Below are 21,996 nucleotides of genomic sequence, written 5' to 3'. Positions count from 1 at the left end.
TGTATATCGTTAAAATACTAGTTTAAGACAAACTAAAATACTCAAACAATAATTCAAAAAAAAAAAAACTCAAACAAACTATAATATGATACGAAGGGAATAATCACTGCGAACAATGACTCAATAACAGATTCACTCTCCCGAAGCTGAAAGCCAATTGACTAAAACCTTGGTATCATAATAAGTAGAATAAAATATATAGTAATACAAACATAATGCTAAAATTGAGTTACATCTATATCAACACTAATGTATCCAATGCGTGACTAGGAAGTTGTGTTGCACCTCTTTTAAAGAATTTATCAAAAAAATGGAAGATTTAGATCTTGAAACACAGCATAAGCACACAGGCATCATATTTAATTGGGCTAGCTCATTTTCGATGATTATCTGTTTTGATATGGAAAGTGAAGATGCTGTTATATACAATGGTTCATTGAACATGTTAAGGTAACGCCCCGGTGCACATTGTGTTACCGCTGGTTTCCTAATGAGCCTAAACTGTCCCCGTGAATTCTTCCCAAATACAGCTCAGACTCGAGGGCATTTTGGTACTCCGAAGAAACACGCAGCGAGAATTTTGTTTTGCCCTTCTCATGCTTTTGGCATTTTCGAATAGCGTACGTCCAAATTGAAACTCTGCAAAAGAATATAAAGTTCCCGCATTTACTACTATGCTTCCTCGTTTGTTGTATAAACTAGTTCACATGTTACATGGTCTTGGTCCTGTTCACTGTTCACATTTCTGGTCATAGAATCATTCATGGATGGGTCACGGGTTGCACAAAGCCTAGACTCTCTCTGGTTCTACACCAACATCTTGACCTGCAGAGATGAGCCTGAAGCCTCTTTGGTTGAATCTGCACCTTTAATCCAAGCCAAAGAGTGTCCCAAGAGGGATTTGCAGAAACCCATTACCCCATTGCAACATGAGTCTCAGAATGTGGAGAATTTGAGTCCAAGGTGTCACAAATTTGAAGAAGTGATGAAGACCATGGTACCAAGTAGGGAAACAAAGAAGAGAGAGACGAGAAAAAGAAGGAAGTGGCACAAATTGGGGCTATATGAAACCAATGTGGTTCATGGAGGGCTTGATTTGAGGTTTGATTTTGATGTGTTTGATGTGGAGTCATGGGAATATCAGATTCAGATGCTTAACATTCAGCGGCAAACTAAGATGCCTCCGTTTGATAATGATGTGGCAATGAAACAACATCTCAAGTCATGGGCTTATGCAGTTGCCTGCACTGTCAGATAAAAAACTTTGTAAGGTGAAAGCTTTAGCTGGCTATCTAGTTTAACTTGTTCACCATTTGCATTGTCAAATTCTCACTTGGCCTTGGTGATAACGGTTGGTTCCTGGGTCAGTGGTTTGAGAGTCTATGAGGGATAACCGATAACGGTTACATAATTAATGTATTTCTCTTTGTTCCGTATCTGTGGTGGTTCCTTATCTGTCGTAGTAACTGTTTTCTTCTGTGATATTCATGAATTTCAGTTGGGTCATTAATACTATTAGTGCTGTTCCTGTTTCTGTAATATAAGTACTCATGTTTTTAGATTGTACAGTGTTTTTTCTTTCTTTTTTTTTTTCTTAACGGCTCTTTTTTTTTTTTTAACCAAATCTTGTTGGACTCGAGCCAGAGTGATTCACGACTGTGTTTTTAAAACTAAAAAGCTGGAGCTTCACACATTGGATGATAAGAAACCGGCTCTTTTGCTCTCACTAATCCTTGGCAATTAAATATGTTATTAATCGTTTAATCCTACATGAGAGACTAACAAAAATGGTTTAGACTTAACGAAGGTACTAATATACAGCAAATGTATCTAGTAAGACAATTTTTTTTTTTCGGGAGAGTGAAAAAATAAATATTGATTATTATATCTCATTATAAATTATTAAAATTAAAATATACGTCATAACTTTAAGAAGTTAAATTATTTTATTTAATTTTACATTAATGTCATGATAACTCAAAAATATGATTTGATTAATTGATAATACATCTTTCATACCTAGAAATAACATTTAAATGTTTTTTTATCGATCAATATTAATTGTTAATTTTTTATTTCTAAAAATTTTAACCTACGATCTCTTCTTCTCATTTCTTTCTTTTTTACTAAGTTAAATTTATAATTCCGAATATATATTATGATTTCTCAAAATTTATGTAAGTGTTATATTAGCTCAAAACATGATACTTTCATAACGGTCGGAGATTATCTCCAAATAGTTGAAGCTTTTATAGATAGATAATATATATGCCAATTCAAGAGGTAAATGAATTGAAGTATGATTTTTGTGGAAGACATCATGTTAATGGTGAATGTGAACCTGTGCAAAATAATCAAGACAGTGTGAAGTATGTTTAGAACACACATAATGGAAAACACACACACTAAATTACATAACAGAACACATATAGAGGTCTAACACAACAATCACAAAGAGCATTAGAACAGATTATGATCACAATGAAAGTACTATGTAACAGAGTATGAAAGAACAAACTAGCAACAAAATGTGAAATAGAGAATAAAATAACATAGAACAGTAACACGAGAATAAACTAACCACACTGTGTACAATGAAAGTCTATATTAATTTCTCCTTTAATCGATATAGAAAGTAATTTCTAAATTGATTCTTTATCAACTTATCAAAAATATTCATCTTAATAATACAAAAATATCATTTTCTCACATATTTTATCGATTTCTAGAAAACTAATGTAGAATATAAACATGAAAAGCACTTTTTTTTTTTTTACTAATAACCAATGTGATGAGATAATTATGCCAAGACCTGATCCACTTATCAACACAATGCTTAAGTGAGGCTCACATGACATTTGAGACTTTATTCTATGAGTGAACCTAAATTAATTACTAATACTTATATGCTCAAATGCATTAAAAGAAAGATATGCAGACAGGTAGTAGTGATACGCGTTAATCTTGAAAATTTGAATCACACTTACTACATTTAATCTTTAAACAATATACTATTAAATGCACTAATGATTGAGAAAGAGAAACTATACAGGTGGATAACAATTTTATGAAGTGCATTGCAATGGAGTTGATATCACTTGGAACCACATTCTTTGAGAAGCCAACCAAGTGCTGACAAAGGAGGCTTAGGGGGCCTCCCCTATGACTCTTTGTGTATATAAAAAAAATTAAAATTAAAAAATTAATATATATATATATATATATATATATATGAAAAATATGTTTTTGAGTTGATATTTGTTTAAAATTTTTTTAGTAATAGATAATATTTTATTCATAAAATTAATAATAAATATTTTTTAAAAATAATAATTTGTTAAACAACTATTTATCAAAACTCAAATATTTAAATAATTATATGAAAAAATTCGACCACCTTCCATACACTCTTAGATTCGTCAGTGTTGCTCAGTACCTTGTTTACGAATTTGCTCCAAATCGTATTCTGAGTTCGCTTAGAGCTGATCTAGCCAGCGTATCTTTCCCCTGAGGCTATTAGTCCTCTTTCTCTTGTAATTCACAAAATAAAAATAAAAAATTACTAAGCAATATTTGTGTCAATGTAACGAGTAAATTTTTCCAAATAGAAAGAATGTGAAAATTAATATAATTTTCAACCTTACTAGATATTCTATTTAATTTTGTCATTTTTCTACTACAACATCTAATATAATTTTTATAATAAAATAATAATACACATTTGATATAAATGACTACATAAAATTTTATAAAATTCCCACGCTAAAGCTTTTATAATAACAAAGAATTTAAATTTCGTGAAGCAAATATTAGTTGTAAAATATGTTATTTAACAGTGAGAATATGTGAAGTCTTGATAATTCGTAAAAAGGAATTATATCACTTTATTCACAACTTTAATATATATTTAAATCTTATACATTGAATTATTTAATATACATTAATGAAAATTAATTGATTTAATAATATATTGAATTAATTAATATTGTTTTAGCAAATGTGCTTTGAGGCAATACAATCCATTACTAATTTTATTTTAGCAACCTCATAGTTTGTTGGCAAAAATACGTCATTTTCATCTTCAACACTTTTTACTACATTAGTTTTGGCGTTGGCGTCATCTTTGTTCATATTTCTTAATTTCTTAAAGTCCTCCTTCATTTGTTTGCACCTCGTTTTACTACATTGCATGTTACTCATATCTCATTGCAGATGTGATTGTAATTTTAATCTTCCTCTTGACCCATCATGTCTCCTTGAGTTATTCCTCGCTCACTCGGACTCCACCATAGCTAGTGCATGGTGTTCACCATCAACATTTTCAGTTCTCATCATTCTCTCATTTTATCTAAGAGTGATGGTCACCTCATCCAACTTCAAAGTTGATCTTCTTACAAATAACATTTAAACCAAAGCTTTGAAGGACCTTGGTAGTGAGGTCAACAACAACAACGTATACTCCTTATCAGAGAGTCCATCACCTACATTCAACAATTGATTTACTAGCTAATTAAACTTGTTGATGTCGTCATGAACATCTCCTCCCATCTCCATTTTGAGTTGATACAACTCCATCTTCAAATAAATGTGATTGGTTAGCGAATTTGACGCATAGATATTTTTTAGCTTCTCCCACAAGACCTTCGGTATTGTCTACTTCAACATGTTGTGTTTTATCTCGGGAGAAGGACTAATTGAATCGTGCTCATAGTCTTCCTTTGAATCTTAGTCCACTCAGTTTCATTTATAGATATCGACATTTCATCTTCTAACACCTGATCAAGATCTTACTACACTAAAAGGTCTTGAATAGTACTCTGTTAAATCATAAAATTTATTTTTCTATCAAACAACAATATCTTGAACCTTTGTGTGCTCTCGACCATAGCTCTGATACCGTTATTGAATAATCATCGCTTCCTCAAACAAAATTACCCACACCCACAAAGGATTGTGAGAATGCAACAAAGATTACAAGATTGTAACCCATCCTAAATTGTGTATCACTCTACAAATCCGAGTACCTCACTCAATGGTTATAAGAAGTGATAACACTCACACAAATATACTTTTCTCTTAATAAAATGACTTTGTTTCACAATCTCTCTTGTCATACACTCTCTCTTCATGTATGTCTTTTCCCTTAATTCTCTTTTTTATTTATAGTTAAGATTGTCACCAATTATAATAAATAAGTTCTCTTAGAAGTTGAAGCAAAAATAACTTTCAATGCATCTATTCAAATAGGCTTCATATAGTAAAATACAATCTTTCATCTTACATTTAAATCACGTAAACCTTAGTGGTATAAATTCAATTTTCACTATATATTAAATGTACCTTATCTTTTGTCTTGAAACTCTATATAATTTGATGGATGTAAAAAAGTCAATGAAATAGATCTTAATTAATTTTTTTATTAACAAATGTTAATTTATTAGAATATTAGTCTTTATTAGCAAAGAGGATCAAACCCATGATCTATTCCTTCTTTTCTTTTGTTTTAAGCATTCAACCAACCTTATATCTCCAAATCTTTAATTAGTCTAATTCTTAATACTATTAGTCCACCAATTGTTCTTTTAAATTGATTTTATAGTAGACAGTCCTGGTGTACTTAATTATTTCATCAATTTTCTTTAACGAGGGAAGTAAAATGTTGAGTTTAATTTATTCCCTTCCTATGATATATATGTAACTATATTTTTATCATTTTGATCTCTGCAATGCATTTGTTAATTCATATGCAATATAATTTTCCAATTTTCCAATTTATTCACTTAAATTTAAGATTTTTTTAAGGAATTTGAACCTAGTTTTCACCAAGTACATGTTGATGTAATTGTGCGATTTTCATCCCATGTGAGTCTTCTGTGAAATACTACTTCAAATAGATTTTCTGCTCTAATTTTAGTTTTTTTTGCCGAATTTTATTGGTTTCAAAATGAGATGATATTTTTTTTTTAGAATTAACAGATTGATTGATGTCCAATCAAATCAGCCAGTTTCATCCAAATTTCAAAACATATATATCGAAGGCGAAATTTCAGTAATGATACGCCTTTCTTGAATTATAATTTAATAATAAAAAAGTTGTTATATCTATAACTTAAAACTATAATATATATATATATATATATATATATATATAAATTAAAGATAAATACTATAATTAGTCTTTAAAAAAATATTTATAGACAAATATATATGACCCTGTTTAATATCTATAGCACAAAGTAAAAGGTTTTGTTAAACAAAAAAATGTGGAAAAAAAATCAATGGGGAACAAAGTAAATAGTAAAATGCAAACATTCTCAAATAGTAAGATAGATATAGATGATTCGTCCTGGTCCTGCATTTGATATGGTCTAAATTGAAAAACGGAAAAGCTTTTTTTTTTGGATTATAAATTAATAATAATAAAAAGCTTATATCTATAACTTATAGCTATAATGTCTTTTAAGCCTATCGTATCTAAAGTAAATCTATATCTATAGTCTAAAGTAATGCTTTTTAGTAATAAAATATGTGTGACAAAAATAGTAAGAAACAAAGGGGCAATAAAAAGTAAACTTTCGAACAAAAAATAATTCTAAAATTATTTGCACAGGTTTATTAACATATATCGTATAATTAATACAAATGAAACGTATATTAAAACTCTAATTTTTAGCCTATAATTAATAATAAAATAATATATCTAATTACAATCACAATCTAGTTTCGGCCTACATATATAACTGCAATTAAAGATAAATCGACATCCTCATCAATCCATATGGTTCCATCCTTATACATGAAAACATTCTCAAACAGTAAGATAATATATATATATATATATATATATATATATTATTCTTCAAAAAAAAAAAAGAAATAGATGATATGTCCAGCATTTGATATGGTCTAAATAATTGTAGGAGGTTCAGTACTGAGAAACTTTTTTAGATTATAATTTATCATTAATAATAAAGGTTATATCTATAAGTTATAGCTATAATCTTTTTTGAGCGCATCACATCTAAAGTAAATCTATATCTAGAGTCTAAAGACTAAAGTAATGCTTTTAATTAATAAAAAAAATGTTCCATAAAAAAATTAATAAAAAATGTGACGATAATGAATAAGAAACAAAGGGCAATAAAAAACAATCATTTGAAGTTCGAACAAAAGAATATAAAACATAATTTGCACATGTTAATTAAAATTTAATTATCTATACAAATAAAAATATACTTTTAAAACCTATTGTTATACGGTCTATTTTCAGCCTATATTTAGATATAATTAAAAATAAGTTGGGAGGAGAAATCTTACAATAAGTGATGAATCAGATTTTTCTTAGTTATTAATAAAGTTAGTAAATATTCTGTATATCTGTAGACAAATAAAATATGACCCTATTTAATAATCTATAGCACAAAACGATAGTTTTTATTAACCAAAAAAACGTGGAAAAAATCAATGGAGAACAGAATAAATATAGTAAAATGCAGACATTCTCAAATAGTAAGATAGATGTAGATAATATGTCCTGCATTTGATATGGTCTAAATAGAAGGAATTTCAGTACTGAGATGCCTAGATGTCTGCTTTAATAGATGTTCCAAAGCAGAAATTCCTAGTTTTACTCAAATTTCATGTCCGACAAGTCATTTAGCTCATGAGAACCTCCTAGCTTGAAAATCACATGCAATTTAAATCCTCAAAATTATTTAACGTATCAAGCTTCATTCATTCACTGGCATTGATGAGATACGATAAGATCTGGTAGGAAATCGGAAATAGTTGAAGGGTGGGCATTTTGTAGGACAGTGGCCACATAATCTTTCGCTAATGGACAACATATTTTGCATGTTGGATTCTACATATATGATGAGAATCTAAGTTGCATCCCATCATTTACCTTCAAAGGAAAGCATGTGCTATGGTTAGACTAGGGACGTATGTACGTGAGTAACTGCGGGCCCTGCCCCCCTAACTATTTTTAGATTTAATTTATATAATGTATATAATATTTTAAATTATCCTAATTATTTTATTTTGGGCTTTTATTGTAGAAATAAAGATATTCCAGTGTTATTTTTTGATAAAATATTTGATTATTTTTTTTATAGTTTCATTGCGAAGATAATTCTATTAGTTGTTTTTCAGATAAATGTTTTATTCTTTTTATAGTCCCGTGAGTCACTATAAAAAAGGACAAACTATTTGAACATCATATATTTTTCTTTTTAATAGTCTTTTTTATAATCTATTATTACTATTTGGAAGGCTATAACTTATTGCATTTGTAATTAAAAAACTTTATTATATCCTAGTCTTTTATTTATATAAACACTTAATCACAAATGAAGTTAATTTATGCATGATAAGTTTATTGACTTTAAATATAACTTTAAAAGCTTTTTACACTAATAATAACTATTAAACCCTCAGTTGTAGAAAGGTTGTCATTATTGTTAGGTGGTAATTAACATGTTTTGATCAACCGCATCCGAGGGATGCCATCAGATCAACTCCTAGTGGAGAAATCTTGCAAGAGTGATCATGGCTGTAGACAATGATGAAGGTATTGCTGCGATTGTAGTGGACGGAGGTGACGATCATGGAGTGGGCATTGAATACGTGGTCTTGTTGAAGGGGCCAGAGGTAATGTATGTAGTTAGATTGGATGTTGAAGTTTAGACAAAAGACAAATTGGTTGTGGCCGTACGTAAAGGATCTTGATGTAGTTGCCTATTGTGGCGTCCCATATTCGAAGGGTACAATCATTAGAGGCAAAGCAAATATATAGTGGGAGGAGGAGGGAAACTCCTTCATATCTTTTCAACTTACATCTTTTTTTTGTTAAAATATATTATTGATTTTTAATAAATATTTAAATTTTATGCTTGTTTCATAATAAATTTTTCTTTACATAAAATTTCCAATAAAATAATAATTATTTTTGGTTCTTGAAATTTTTTTTAGTCTATAATAAATTATTAAATTTTATATTTTATTCTTGATAATTTTTTTTATTAATTTGTTATTAATCTTTTTCAAGGAGACTAATAATAAATAATTTTTTTTATTAGAAAACAAAGATAAAATTCATTAATTTATTATAAATTAAAAAAGTGTCAAAAATTAAAAATAAATTTTTGTTTTTTCATAGATTAAAAACAAAAAATAAACATAAAATTTGAGTAGTTATTAAAGGTTATACACATATTTTAACTTTTTTTTTCTTGGATACATGATTTGTTCTTTAGGTGAGGATAATTTTTCTTCTCTTCACAAAATCCTTCATTTAATAGTGGTAGATGTAACTTCTTGCAACATTAATAAGAGCAAATTGATTATCTCACACTTCTAACACCATTAATAAATAAGTGCAAATTGATTATCTCACACTTCTAACACCATTTCAATATCTGTTTCCTCCCTCTTCTAAAAATGAATGCGGGGGACTTCCAATTAGTCAAAGATTCGATCAGTTCCCACAATTTGCAATGCACTAGAGATTTGAATTGATTTTCCATTTAACTCTAATACAAAAAGTTTTGAAGTATCAAAATTGAATCCTAATTATTTTTTGTAAAGAAGACTTTGAAGTTGTAATTGGAGTTAAAGTTATCTGTTAATGGCTTTTCATATTAAAATCAAGTACTGAAAGCCACCCATGATTCACACCACCAACATGACATTTGAATCCGAATGTATGCGAACTCCAAGTTTCAGGGCATATGCTGATCTACCTCTTTTGCAAATTAAAGTTTCCCGTGGTTTGCGTCACTGTGATCTCTTCTTTGCGTGCTTCTTTTTCTCCAAGATTTTGAAGTGACTAAATAGCTACGAGATGTGACATTTTCTTCAAGTTTTCAATGTTTTTGATGTGGAAGATAGATAAAAAGCATTAGATGCCATGTTTCTGCCACAGTTCCCCTTAAAAGATGCCTGATCACTCATTGAAAAAAAGCTCAAATGCTGGAAAGGGTACTAGAACGTGAACAAAACATGAAGAACATTACCTGTTTCGGGTCTAAATGAATTGTTAATATGAAACCAGTGGCCTAAATTAACCAATAATGTTTACATCAGGGCCATGATTCATGAACCAACCTAAAATCTTTTTAAACGATTCCCAAATAGTGATCTTCTGTAGAACAGGATCAGATATCAGTCCAAAGATCACATGTGGAAGAGCATATTCCACACAAACGTTAAACTACCATCAAAAGGGATAGTTGCTTATAAAGTGTTTGATTTGGAACAGTAATGTTGCTTTCTTACCACTTATTCTGGAATAATATATATATATAAAGCCACAGGTAGCCTTCTGTTGTATTGCAAGCATTTGAACATTTTCTGAAAAATAGAAAAGATAGAGGGAGGCCCCACTCAGCCCCAGAAACAAAATAGCATTGCTGAAATGAAGAATTGTGATGAATGGAAACCTTTCCTAGTAATGATAGCAATAGATTTTTCTTTAACCATGGTGAACATTCTGCTTAAGAAAGTCCTTCAAGAAGGAATGAACCATTTGGTTTTTATCACATATCGTCTGTCAGTTGCTACTATATTTTTGGCCCCCATCGGCTACTTTAAGGAGAGGTATATAGGCACCCTCAATTCCTTTCTTTATATTTTGTGTGAATCAAGAGTATTTCCAACCAATTATGAGAGACTATAATCTCTTTTAGACATTGTTGAAAAAAATTCTACACTATCTATCTCGATCAATTATTTTGGTGATCTTTATATATTACTTAATTGATGGTTTTAAGATGAAATTTAATGTGATATTAAAAACTATAGCCTATTCTTTCCTTCATGTATGGCATTTTACCCTTTGGATTTTTTTTTTTATATTGTTGCATGCAGATAACCAAGTTGCAATAATGAATGACTATGAAGTCACCCACTTGAACCTAAACTTTTCTTCTCTTTAGAATCAAGGATATATGTTAAGCTAATAATCAAATATTGCTATCCAGGATGAGTGCTCAAATGGGCTCATTTATGCCAGAAGGAAACTTTGAAAGATCTTAATAACTGTATTTTCTTGCAGAAATGGAAGACCACGGCTCACATTGCAAATTTTATGCTACCTTTTCTTCAGTGCCATTATTGGGTTAGTCATGAAATAACGATCTTTCTTTATGTGATTCCAATTCCTGATATAGTTCTTTATGCATGGTTAACATGCATGATAGTATAAAAAACACGTAATATTGAATAATTAATTTCTTTGTAGGGCATCCGTCACACAATACTTCTTCCTTCTGGGGATCCAATACACCTCAGCTACCTTTGCTTGTGCCTTTGTTAATATGGTCCCGGTGATCACATTCATTATGGCATTACCATTTGGGTATGAAAAGAATATATATGTACACAAAACTTATTTTATTCTTATTCTTTTAGTGACTATCATCATTCAAATGAAGAATATATATAAATGCACCATATCCTTTCCCTTTTTCTTTTGATTCCACTACAGATTAGAAACTGTGAACATTAAATGCAAAGGTGGGAAAGCGAAGATTCTTGGTACATTTGTGTGCATAGGAGGGGCATTGTTGTTGACACTTTACAAAGGAAAGGCCTTGTTTGATGGCTCTCACCATCAATCTGCAGTAGCCATGAGATCTGCAATGGACCAAGCTTCTTCTACTACTAGAACAACACAGAAATGGACCATTGGTGTAATAGCTTTGATTATGGGAACCCTTTTTTGGTCTTTTTGGTTTATTTTACAGTCAAAGATAGGGAAGAGATATCCTTGCCAGTATTCTAGCACAGCCATCATGACCTTCTTTGGAGCCATGCAAGCAGCTATTCTTGGTTTCTCCACTGGCAGCAGCAACTTGTCCTCGTGGGTTCTCAAGGATAAGATACAAATAATCACCGTTCTTTATTCAGTAAGTACATTCTTTCAAATTATTTTGGCTTAAAAAAAATAATTAAGTTGATTTTTTTTTACAAAAAAAGCAAAACCATGTTGTACGTATTCAGATTTTTTTCACTAATATGTTGTAAATTGATTATTGGTTGATTTTTACTAGTCTTTTTTCTCCGGTTTTCACCGTTTTAATTTCTTTATTTTTTTTTCATTAGGTAATTTAGTTAGACCATATACTGAACCGTTCAACACATGTACATGTGGTCGGTTTTGAAAATTATGATATTTGAATAATTCTAAATCCTCTAATATTCTCTTATTTATTTTATACTAATATATGATATATTAAATACATTTTATATTTTCAATGTAATAATTTTTTTATTATATACTTATTTTTTAACTAGGAGAAAAAAATTGTATTTCTCAACAACAACAAAAATTGTAAATGAATTTATAAAAGAAAATATAATACTTTTGTTCATAATTTGTAAATAGAATATAATTAAGAATATATATTAAAAGAATCTAACTTAATTAGTTGAATAGAATTTGTAAATTTTCTAATATTGATTTTGACTTCTACCAATAATATAAGAAAAAAGTATGTTAACAAAGTGAAATACTATTATATATGTTTTAGGGGATAGTTGGGTCAAGTGTGTGCTATGTGGGCATGTCATGGTGCGTAAAGAAGAGGGGTCCGGTCTTTACCGCTGCATTCAGCCCTCTTGTTCAGATAATGTCCGGCATGATTGATATCCCCTTCTTGCACGAGCAGCTTCATCTTGGAAGGTGAATTAATTCTTGTACCTAGGACTATCTATAGCAAGTTCTTGTAAAAAACCAAAGTTTAATATATGCTTCTTGTTAATTTTATAGTGTGGTGGGATCCATGTTGGTGATGATCGGGTTGTACATTCTTCTCTGGGGCAAAAGCAAAGATATGATGCAGAATAATGGCGCTACTAAGTTCGCTCAAGAAGTTGAAGAAACCAAAGAACAAGAGCCACAAGTATAACGTAGTGTTGCTGTCTCTTTGTACGCTGTCACTCAAATCCTGTGGCACTAACTTATGTTTATCAGTTTTCATGATAATTTCACGCACGTTTCGATCTCTTGCATCTCTTTTTCTATATATATCTTTCTCTTAAGTATATATATTATGAAAAGAAAATTTTGCTGAGTAATGATAAAGAAAAAAGTAATTAAACGAATAATAAAACTAACAAAGAGAATAAAAGAAAAAAAGTATAATTAGTTAAGTTAATGTTTATATGTTTCTCTTTCCAAACCACAAACCCTGTATCATGAAAATTTATGTTTCGTGAATTAATACTTTGAAATCTATTTATAAATAAATTAGTACAATTTATAGAGAGAAAACGAAAAGGAAATTTGATTTAATATAATTCAAGTTATCCATTCAAAATTGTTGATATATATGAGTTTTGAATAATTTCAATTCTTTTATTTTATTTGGAGAGAGCACCGTCAATAAAACCTGTGATATCTAACTTGTCCTAATTCTAATTATATAATTTTCTTATTTATTAAATAAAAATATTGAAAAATTTATAAACTTCGCTTCCTCATAAAATAATTTTATTTGGAGAGCACCGTCAACATAAAACCTGTGATATTATATATTTTTAATTTGTCCTAATTCTAAATCTTCATATATGATTTTTTTAATGATTTTCTATATATTTATTAAATAAAAATATTAAATCATTTACAAACTTACCTTTCCCACAAAATAAGTCTTTTCCTCCTTTAAAAATATGGAAAAGATAAGGAAGTCTTATTTTATTAATATACCAAACAATCTATATAGATTTTTTTTTCATGTTTTAACTACCAAATGAACTTTATACATATTTATTTTTATTTAATATTTTAAAAAAAAATATAAGATGATACAATACTACTAATCTTCCTCAAGAAGGAAACTAGTGAAGGCAGGACGGAGCTAGAACAATTTTTGTAAGGGAGCTAGCCAAATATAAAACATAAAATAAATATTATTTAAAAATTAATGTAAATTTAAATTTAATCAATACTAAAATATTTTATAATAATTGATCACATCACACAAAAATAAGTTATATAAAAAGATACAATATCGAGTGGTTTGTATACACTCGCTTTAAAAAACCATTTTTTTAAGAAGCAGATATAATTTATTTCTTAAAATAAGTAAAAAAAATGTTTTTTAAGCATATAATAAATTTAAATAAATATACTAAAAAAATAAAAAGATATTTATTTTAATAAATAAGTTTAATCAAACTACCTCAATAATATTGTAATAGGAGATTTTGATCTCAAAACATTATATAGTAGAGGATCTAAGTCTCTTTTGTCCCCTTTAATTTCAAGTGAATTCTTGTTTGGTTATGCCAAAAGTCTCATTCAAATATAATTTATAAACAAGATCAAGGTCTCATATTGCTTATGAGACACTTATTACCAAGGAAAAAAAAAACTAAAACCAGTTATCAAGCATCAAAATGAACAATATTTTTCACGAAGTAACCTTAATAATATATGAGAATTTGAGTTTGAAACAGGAAAAAAATTAATTTTAAAATTCAAATAAATAATTCTAATGATAAAAAAAGTACATTTATCATATCTTACATTATGCATGTCTAAAGTTTTCAAAGCATAATTGATCTTTAAATTTTGTTAAAACAATTTAATATTTAATATGGAAATTTATGAATAATACATTTCCTATTTGAGGCTTGTGTTATAATCTTTTAAGTAATTGGATGGAACCATTTGTTATATTCTTTTAAATAAGTCTTTGCTAACAACCTTAACATTGTCATTAACGTCTTCTTGGATGATATTAAGAATTTTTTTCTATTTTATTACTTTTTATATTGTATAAAAAAAGAAGAATAAGAAGAAAGGAAGTGAAGGAAATAAAATCTAACAGAACATCAAAGTATCTAATTCCAACTTCCAAGCATGTTTAAAGAGACTCATCGAATCTAATGATCTAACACTCGGGCGTGAGAAAAATATTTTTGAAAAATAATGGCCATAGTGTGTCACGAAAGTCGGGTTCAGTGGAGACATTTGACAAACACATAAATAGCATATCAAAGAGAATTAATTCCTGGCGCCTGGTGTGAGTGAGGCTTTGCCGCGCGGTTTCATTTCATTTCACCGCAGCAAGTTCGTTTCGGTGACTCCATAATTCCCAATCATCACCGCAGCAACCAAATAGGGTCTGCGTTTCGTGCAATCAATCAATCAATCAATCCATTACATTACACTGCATGTTATATAATCACACACACACACACACACACACACACACACACACCTGAACCAATTTAGGTTTAGAGGAAACGGCATCGTCGATGGCTGAGAAGGATGCGACGAAGCTTAAGCTGAAGCCTCGAAGACTCAAGGGTCACGACGACAGCACAACCTGCTGCATTGCCTCACGTGAACGCTCTCATCTCATCGTCACTTCCGGCGATGTCAGCTCCTTCTCCAATTTCCATACTCTTCTTATCTCTCTCCAATCACTAGGGTTCAGGATTCAACTCCTATAGTTCATAGTTTTAACTGTTTGGTTCTGATTCTGAAACAAAACAGGATGGTCGTGTTTGCTGGTTTGACTTGCGATGCCCTGATGAGCCGAGACTGGTTATGGATGTTAGCGTGGAGCCAGTTTCCTCCCTTTGTTTCAAGTCAGGTCTGTTTTATTTATTATTATATTGGTTTTCAACTTGTTATTATGATGTAAATGGTGGAAGGGTTCGTTATAGCCTTTTTATTTTATCAAACATGGGACAAGTGTTTTTGAAAAATCAAACACATCCCAAGTACAATGAAATTTTCTATCGCTACATCCAGTAGATGAGTTTACTTACATCTTTTATAAACAATTGTCATTTGAATCAGGGATGGAAGATATGATTTATGTCTCCTCAGGAAAGGAAATCAAGTGTTTTGATGTGCGATTGGTAAGCATTTATTGCACTATTTATTTTCTTCTTGAGTATATCTGGATATACGTTGTTCTTGATTTATTCTCTTGCTCCACCTTAATTTATTGCATTATACTGATCCTCTTTGTATTATGTTGTGTGCTGAAGGCTGCCGCCCAATGGAAGCCATTGGAGAATTATAATTATAACAAAGAAGAGATAAACAAGGTAGATACTAGATAGTAGGACTTGTATTCAAATAAATGTTATGCACTGACCAGATCTTGTTGAATGTCCTAACTGTTTCTTGTTATATAAAATGAATTGAAGCAAATTTGTTGGCTGTACTTAACATTATCCATGCAGATGTAGATGAGAAATGTCATGTATGATTTTTGTTGTCATCTTAACTGTTTTTGTACAAGACTTTTATATGGAAACTGTTTTGTGTTTAGCGATATTAAACAGAATTGTAAGTGTGATTGTTCTTGGAATTTTGGCTTAGGGCCTGACTCAACCCCACAAGCCTTATAAAATCTATTTAAGCCATATCTCTAGTCAATGTGGGACTAAACACCTCCCCCCCTCCCCCCTTCAATGTTGCCCAAAAAAGCTGCAACTATGGTTGGCAAGGAATGACCACAATTAAGGTGGCTTTCCAACTCCTCCTGCCCATGGCTACCGGCTTGGAGCATGGCAAATGCAGGTTGCCCAACACTGAATCTAGGAATAGGATAGATTTTGTTATCATAGAATTTTGGGCTTAGGGTCTAACTCAACCCCATTAAACTGACTTGCAAGATGAGGATTCTCCAAGCTTTATAAGCTCTATTTAAGCTATATCTCTAGTCAATGTAGGACTAAACACATACCCTTCAACTTTGCAATTAAGGCAACCCAAAGAAGCCACAACTAAGATGGGCCAGGGGTGATGACAATTAAGGCGACTTTCCAACAATTGCGTTGTATGGCTTTCTTGACCTGCACTTGATATTGAAATTATTAAACTAGATTACGGAACTATACCTGAACTTATAGCTGCTTATGCATTCCTTCATTCTGTTGGAATATCAAGTTATCAGCTGATGCTATCCTAGGTGAGCTTCTTTTGTTTAAAAATGCTGTTATAATACAATTATCTGTCTGGTTTTGCAGGTTGTATGCAACTCAAAGTCCTCATTTCTTGCTGCAGCAGATGATAATGGCGAGGTGAAGGTATGCCTTGTATTTATACAACAATGCTTATTCTGATTTCCCTTAGTATTATCTCATTTATCAGCTCTAATGAATATATCCTTTCCACTTGTAATGCATTAGAGATATAAAAGTCATTATCTCCTATTCTAAAAGATTTGATACATGCCATAAAACATGGAAATATACTGTGTTGTAATTGATAATTTAAAAACTGACATCGTTTCTTGTGTAATGTAATTTACTATTTGTTGTTTAGTGTACTCTTTTAAATCTACCATTTCTTTAATTTAAGAAAAGCCAAGTTAATGGTTAATTATTGTACATTTTCATTTTCTTCATTATAATTAAAATTTCTTTTACAGATAATTGACATTCATCAGCAATGCCTGTATAAAACACTACGAGCTGGTCATACAAGTGTATCCTTGCTTTTTAGCTCTTCTTCACTACATGGATGCTAATTATGTAATCAGAAGTTTTATCTCAGCCCAATAATATTTTATATTTCCACCCCCGCCCTCTATTTTTTCTTGTATTATTTTTTTTTCTGTGATTAATAAGTAATTTTATTTTTTGATAATTTTCCTTAACCTAGTGTTGTAGATATGTAGCACTGTGGAATTCCTTCCTTGGAGATCCTGGGAAGGTATTTACATATAGTCTTGCTTATTTTTCACATATGAATCCCTCTTTCTCTCCTCCTCCTCAAATGTGCTCATGCACAGACACATATTGGGTGATATGTTTACTTTTCTAAGACATATAAATGTTACTAAAAAAGCTAAATCAAGAAAGAAACTGGCATAGATGGTTACTGCAACATTTTCTTCTTGAGTTCAGATTGTTTCAACTCTGATTTATGGAATAGAAATCTTATGAGGGTTTCTGTATCTGTGTTATAACCATTGACTTCAGCAAATCAACTTTTTGTTTGATTTGGATTCCTTTCTAAATGTTATTAATTTTCTGATTTCTTATTTCTGATAAACTTTGTGCCGTTGTTTCACCCCCAAACAACTTAATTTGTGCACCCAATAATAGTAACAGTATAACAAACATGCATACACAATAGATGTAAACTACTGGTGGTTTAAAAGTATGAAAAAATATATTTAGGAAAGTTATAACAAAAATATGAGTTGGATATAACAATCAAAAGAATTTGTACAAGCACAAGATTCTATTTGAAATGAAATTTTGGAACCTTGTGGTATAAGGTTTTACAATAACAGCCCCATTTGTTTGTGTAAGTTTCATGCTAGTATTCAAGAAACTTGCACCCATATCTATAGAAAGTTGACTCCATTTTTCTTTCTTTTTTTTTTTTACCAGTCATTAGTGGAGGTCTTGATTCAATGCTCATGTTGTGGGACTTCTCCAAAGGGCGCCCCTACAAAGTAGTGGATTTTGGTATAATTTTTCATAAATTTCTTACTTTGCCTTTACTAAGTTTTGCATGAGATGACTTGAATTATCTAAATTAGAGCCTTTGATTTTTTTATTTATTTGACATTTGCAATGATATTAAGTCCTCACTTCTCTACTGCTTTTTCTTAATGCATTCAGCAAAAGAGAACTTCAAGGATAATGATTGTTTTTAATTATGTTTGAAAGCTTTTGCAACTATAGTCATCCTTGGCCATGATTCCACAGTAGATAAAAACAAAAGGTTTGGCCACTTAAAAATATTTTACAAATAAAACATGAAAATGATGGTTGGTGACTATTGACAATGGAGAATGCAAGTCACAAGCGGTTATTATCCCAAACATGAAAATGTTGCCACTGAAGCCTGGAAGTTTTTGATATATGTATGCATGTCACGAGGCATACATGCCTCTGCTTAGATAATAAGTGAACTAGCAGCTGGTACTTAGTGCAATGTAAATTAATGATCCTTGTGCTAATTTTGTTTTTATAGTTTCACAGTTGAAACTTGCAACTATATTTTACATGGTGGCATTTTCGTTTATTTACTTATGCAAACATACATACTCTTAAAAATGATAAAAGTAATATACAATTGAGATGAAACGGGGGAAACCATAATTTAATAAACATGTGAAAGTAAAACTACTAAACTTTTGATCCTTGCCTTTCTTCGCTGCAGCTACATTTGATGTGAGTAGTGGCATTGCTGGCCGGTGTGTCAATCCTGCTTTTGTTCATGCCATAGCTATTCCAGAAGTCGACATGCTAGATAAATTAGACAAAATATGTGCTGTTGCAAGGGGAGATGGAGCTATTGATGTGATTAATATAGAAACAGAAATGGCTGCTACAAAATCAAAAAGCTCTTCAAATTCACGAAAAGGATCACACTCAAGATCAAAAGATGGTAGTTCATCTAGCAATACAGATGCAGATCAAAATGGAAAAAAGAGGTTGCATTTGGATTACACTTTGGGTGGTCACACTGCAGCTGTTTCCAGCCTGTAAGTCAATTCATTATCTGTGACTGCAATATAGCAACTGTAACACTAAACTCACTTGTCCCCTAACTCGTGGGTGACACAGGGCATTTTCATTGTTTGGGGAAAGAGGGAAATTCTTGATATCTGGAGGAAATGATAAGTTGGTGAAGGTATGGAATTTGTCCTGTTATCCAGATGCTGGGTTAAGTGACGACAACAACAACAATATCCTACATTTGAACATTGAAGTACCTCGAAAAGTGAGTTTTGTAATAAAATTTAATTTAATTGGAACTTTTGGATGTTGGTTAATTGTTCTGCTTCTGCCAAATATGTCTGATGCATTCACTTGTACTCTTTATTTGGCAGGTCAATTGGCTGTGTACCACCTCAGCTGATACAGACAACCTTGTTGTGTGTGACACATCTAAAGTAGTAAAGGTCTACTCTATAACATAGTTTAAAGCTAGATGACAGTGATTCTTGGAATGAGTATTCCTGGAGAGCAAACAAAACCTAAAATGACTGTTTGAAAATGTAATGTTGCACTTATTCTGAAGATCGCTCTCCTGACAGGAAATGTGCTAATGGCCCAAGGCTTAGCCTAGATATACCTGCCTAGGTGCCTGCTATGCGATTCTCTCCCGGATTCATTGCCTACAGGAGCTGTTCAATGATGACCTATAATTATTCATTTACATGGTGATGGTGTGATTCATGCCATGTGTTTACTTGCACTTTTCCATTCGCCTATGTTATCTCGCCTCGCTCTTCCAGAATATCTCTTGCTTTCTTCTAATTTTTGGCTGTCAAAGCTATTATTTGTAAATGTTTAATGTCTGCCAGAAATTAGAAGTGAAGCTTCTCTTGCTAAGAGTTCTCGTGCAAATTTATTTCTTTTTACATTTAAGTTGATTGTATTCGAGTAATTGTTAGTGAACACTGAACAAAGTAACTCACTATTATGAGTGTGTTTGGATTGATAAAATTGATTTTAATTAAAATTGATTTTAAAGTGATATAATTTATGTTTGGATGTTTTATTATAAAATTAAGAGTAAAATTTAGTTCAAAATTTTTCATTCAACATATAAGTTACTTAAAGTTTTTCAATTCAAAATCGATTCTAAATTCTTCTCTAACATGAAATTAAACATGTAAAAATATATTCAAAATCAATTTTGGATTAAGAATTAATACCTTGTTATCAAATTAAACAAAAAAATGGTTGAAGTAAGCAAATTCTTACGTCTATAGTTTTTATGCACTAATTATATTTAATTTACTTCTATTTTATAATGATCTTAGTGTTAAAATGATAACAGAGTATAGGGATGCCATCAAATCGTGTTATTGAGAATGATAGGATTTAACTTTTTTTAGTTTAGGAATGACACTGCACGTTAAAAATATATTAATTAGTATATTTAATATTTCGGAGGATAATGTGTCGTATCATTTCTATTTTCATGATTTGCAGGAGAAATGGCATAGTCGATGTATATATATAGCCTGACCTAACGTTCTAGCAACATTATTGCTGGCAACAAACAAACTAAATGATGTAAAGTTATTCGTTTAAAATTGGAAAATCAGAGATAATAAATCGAGCAGCACAGGTTGAAAATAAACTAGTTTTTATTATTTTATAGGTTAAATTATAATTTTGATATTTCTAATTTTCTAAATCTATGATTTTGATGTTTCTGATTTTTTATTATAACATTTGATCACCTAATTTTATAAATTGACGATTTTGATCTCTTTAATGGATTATTAACTAATAATTATGATTAGTAGAGTTATTGAATTAATTATAAATTAAATAAAAATAATTAATTATAAAAAATCTTTAATAAAACATTATTAACCTAATGCAATACTACAGCGATGGAGGTGAAAGAGATATTTGTGGAGTAGAGGAGGAGCACAATATTGTGGACGATTAGAATTAGTAATTTTTTTTATTAAAGTTTTAATCATTAATAATTTTCAACTAATTTATAATTAATTTAATAACTCTATTAATCAAAATTATTTGTTAATAATCTATTAGGAAGATCAAAATCGTCAATTTATAAAATTAGGGGATTAAATGTTACAATTAAAAATTATGGGACTAAAATCATAGATTTAAAAAATTAAAGGAACAAAAATTACAATTTAACCTTTTTGTATCAAATATATTTCCAACGTAAGAGAATAATTCTTTTTGAGACATTCTCTTATGCATTCTTTTTTATTGATTAAAATTTATTAAAAAATATAAAATTAAGAGAAATATTCAATTAATTGATGAAAAAATTATTTAAAAGAAAATATCGAAAAGTATGTCAGTAATATTTTCCTTTTAAACATTGAGTCAGTTAGTAATAGTGTACTTACTTCCTTGTACCTCCAAAATTGACATATTGTTCACTTCATCAGCTGATGTACCCCAACACAACTGTCATCTGAAACCTCCCTTACACTTCCCACATTAAATTGATATATTGCACACTTCAACGAAAAAAAAAATAGACTTTGCTTCTCATCTCTCAGA

General features: G+C 30.3%; 2 protein-coding genes across 2 annotated transcripts; both read left to right on the top strand.

The window, feature by feature from the left end:
- Positions 1 to 10,329: 10,329 nt before the first annotated feature.
- LOC114411545 (WAT1-related protein At3g30340-like) lies at positions 10,330 to 13,013 on the top strand. The gene is made up of 6 exons (XM_028375193.1): positions 10,330 to 10,599; positions 11,057 to 11,119; positions 11,243 to 11,359; positions 11,489 to 11,909; positions 12,534 to 12,685; positions 12,773 to 13,013. The coding sequence occupies exons 1-6, from the start codon at positions 10,418 to 10,420 to the stop codon at positions 12,909 to 12,911; spliced, it is 1,074 nt and encodes a 357-aa protein (XP_028230994.1). The 5' UTR covers positions 10,330 to 10,417; the 3' UTR covers positions 12,912 to 13,013.
- A 1,877-nt stretch (positions 13,014 to 14,890) lies between these two features.
- LOC114412949 (WD repeat-containing protein 53-like) lies at positions 14,891 to 20,475 on the top strand. The gene is made up of 11 exons (XM_028377069.1): positions 14,891 to 15,390; positions 15,509 to 15,608; positions 15,818 to 15,879; positions 16,012 to 16,071; positions 16,999 to 17,058; positions 17,403 to 17,459; positions 17,644 to 17,686; positions 18,373 to 18,450; positions 19,151 to 19,475; positions 19,558 to 19,714; positions 19,824 to 20,475. The coding sequence occupies exons 1-11, from the start codon at positions 15,268 to 15,270 to the stop codon at positions 19,911 to 19,913; spliced, it is 1,155 nt and encodes a 384-aa protein (XP_028232870.1). The 5' UTR covers positions 14,891 to 15,267; the 3' UTR covers positions 19,914 to 20,475.
- The last annotated feature ends 1,521 nt before the right edge of the window (positions 20,476 to 21,996 follow it).

The sequence above is a fragment of the Glycine soja genome, chromosome 5, assembly GCF_004193775.1.
Source record: "Glycine soja cultivar W05 chromosome 5, ASM419377v2, whole genome shotgun sequence".
In the NCBI taxonomy this organism is placed as follows: Eukaryota; Viridiplantae; Streptophyta; class Magnoliopsida; order Fabales; family Fabaceae; genus Glycine; species Glycine soja.
Note: the sequence above shows the minus strand (reverse complement) of the source record. Positions and strands in the feature narration are given on the sequence as shown.

Bases quoted from the DNA above. Each gene is read 5' to 3' on its own strand.
- LOC114412949 (XM_028377069.1), top strand. From the start codon at position 15,268: ATGGCTGAGAAGGATGCGACGAAGCTTAAGCTGAAGCCTCGAAGACTC. The intron at 15,391-15,508 runs GTCAGCTCCTTC...GAAACAAAACAG, and splicing joins TCATCGTCACTTCCGGCGAT to GATGGTCGTGTTTGCTGGTT. The intron at 19,476-19,557 runs GTAAGTCAATTC...TGGGTGACACAG, and splicing joins ACTGCAGCTGTTTCCAGCCT to GGCATTTTCATTGTTTGGGG.
- LOC114411545 (XM_028375193.1), top strand. From the start codon at position 10,418: ATGAAGAATTGTGATGAATGGAAACCTTTCCTAGTAATGATAGCAATA. The intron at 11,360-11,488 runs GTATGAAAAGAA...ATTCCACTACAG, and splicing joins ATTATGGCATTACCATTTGG to ATTAGAAACTGTGAACATTA. The intron at 11,910-12,533 runs GTAAGTACATTC...TATATGTTTTAG, and splicing joins TAATCACCGTTCTTTATTCA to GGGATAGTTGGGTCAAGTGT.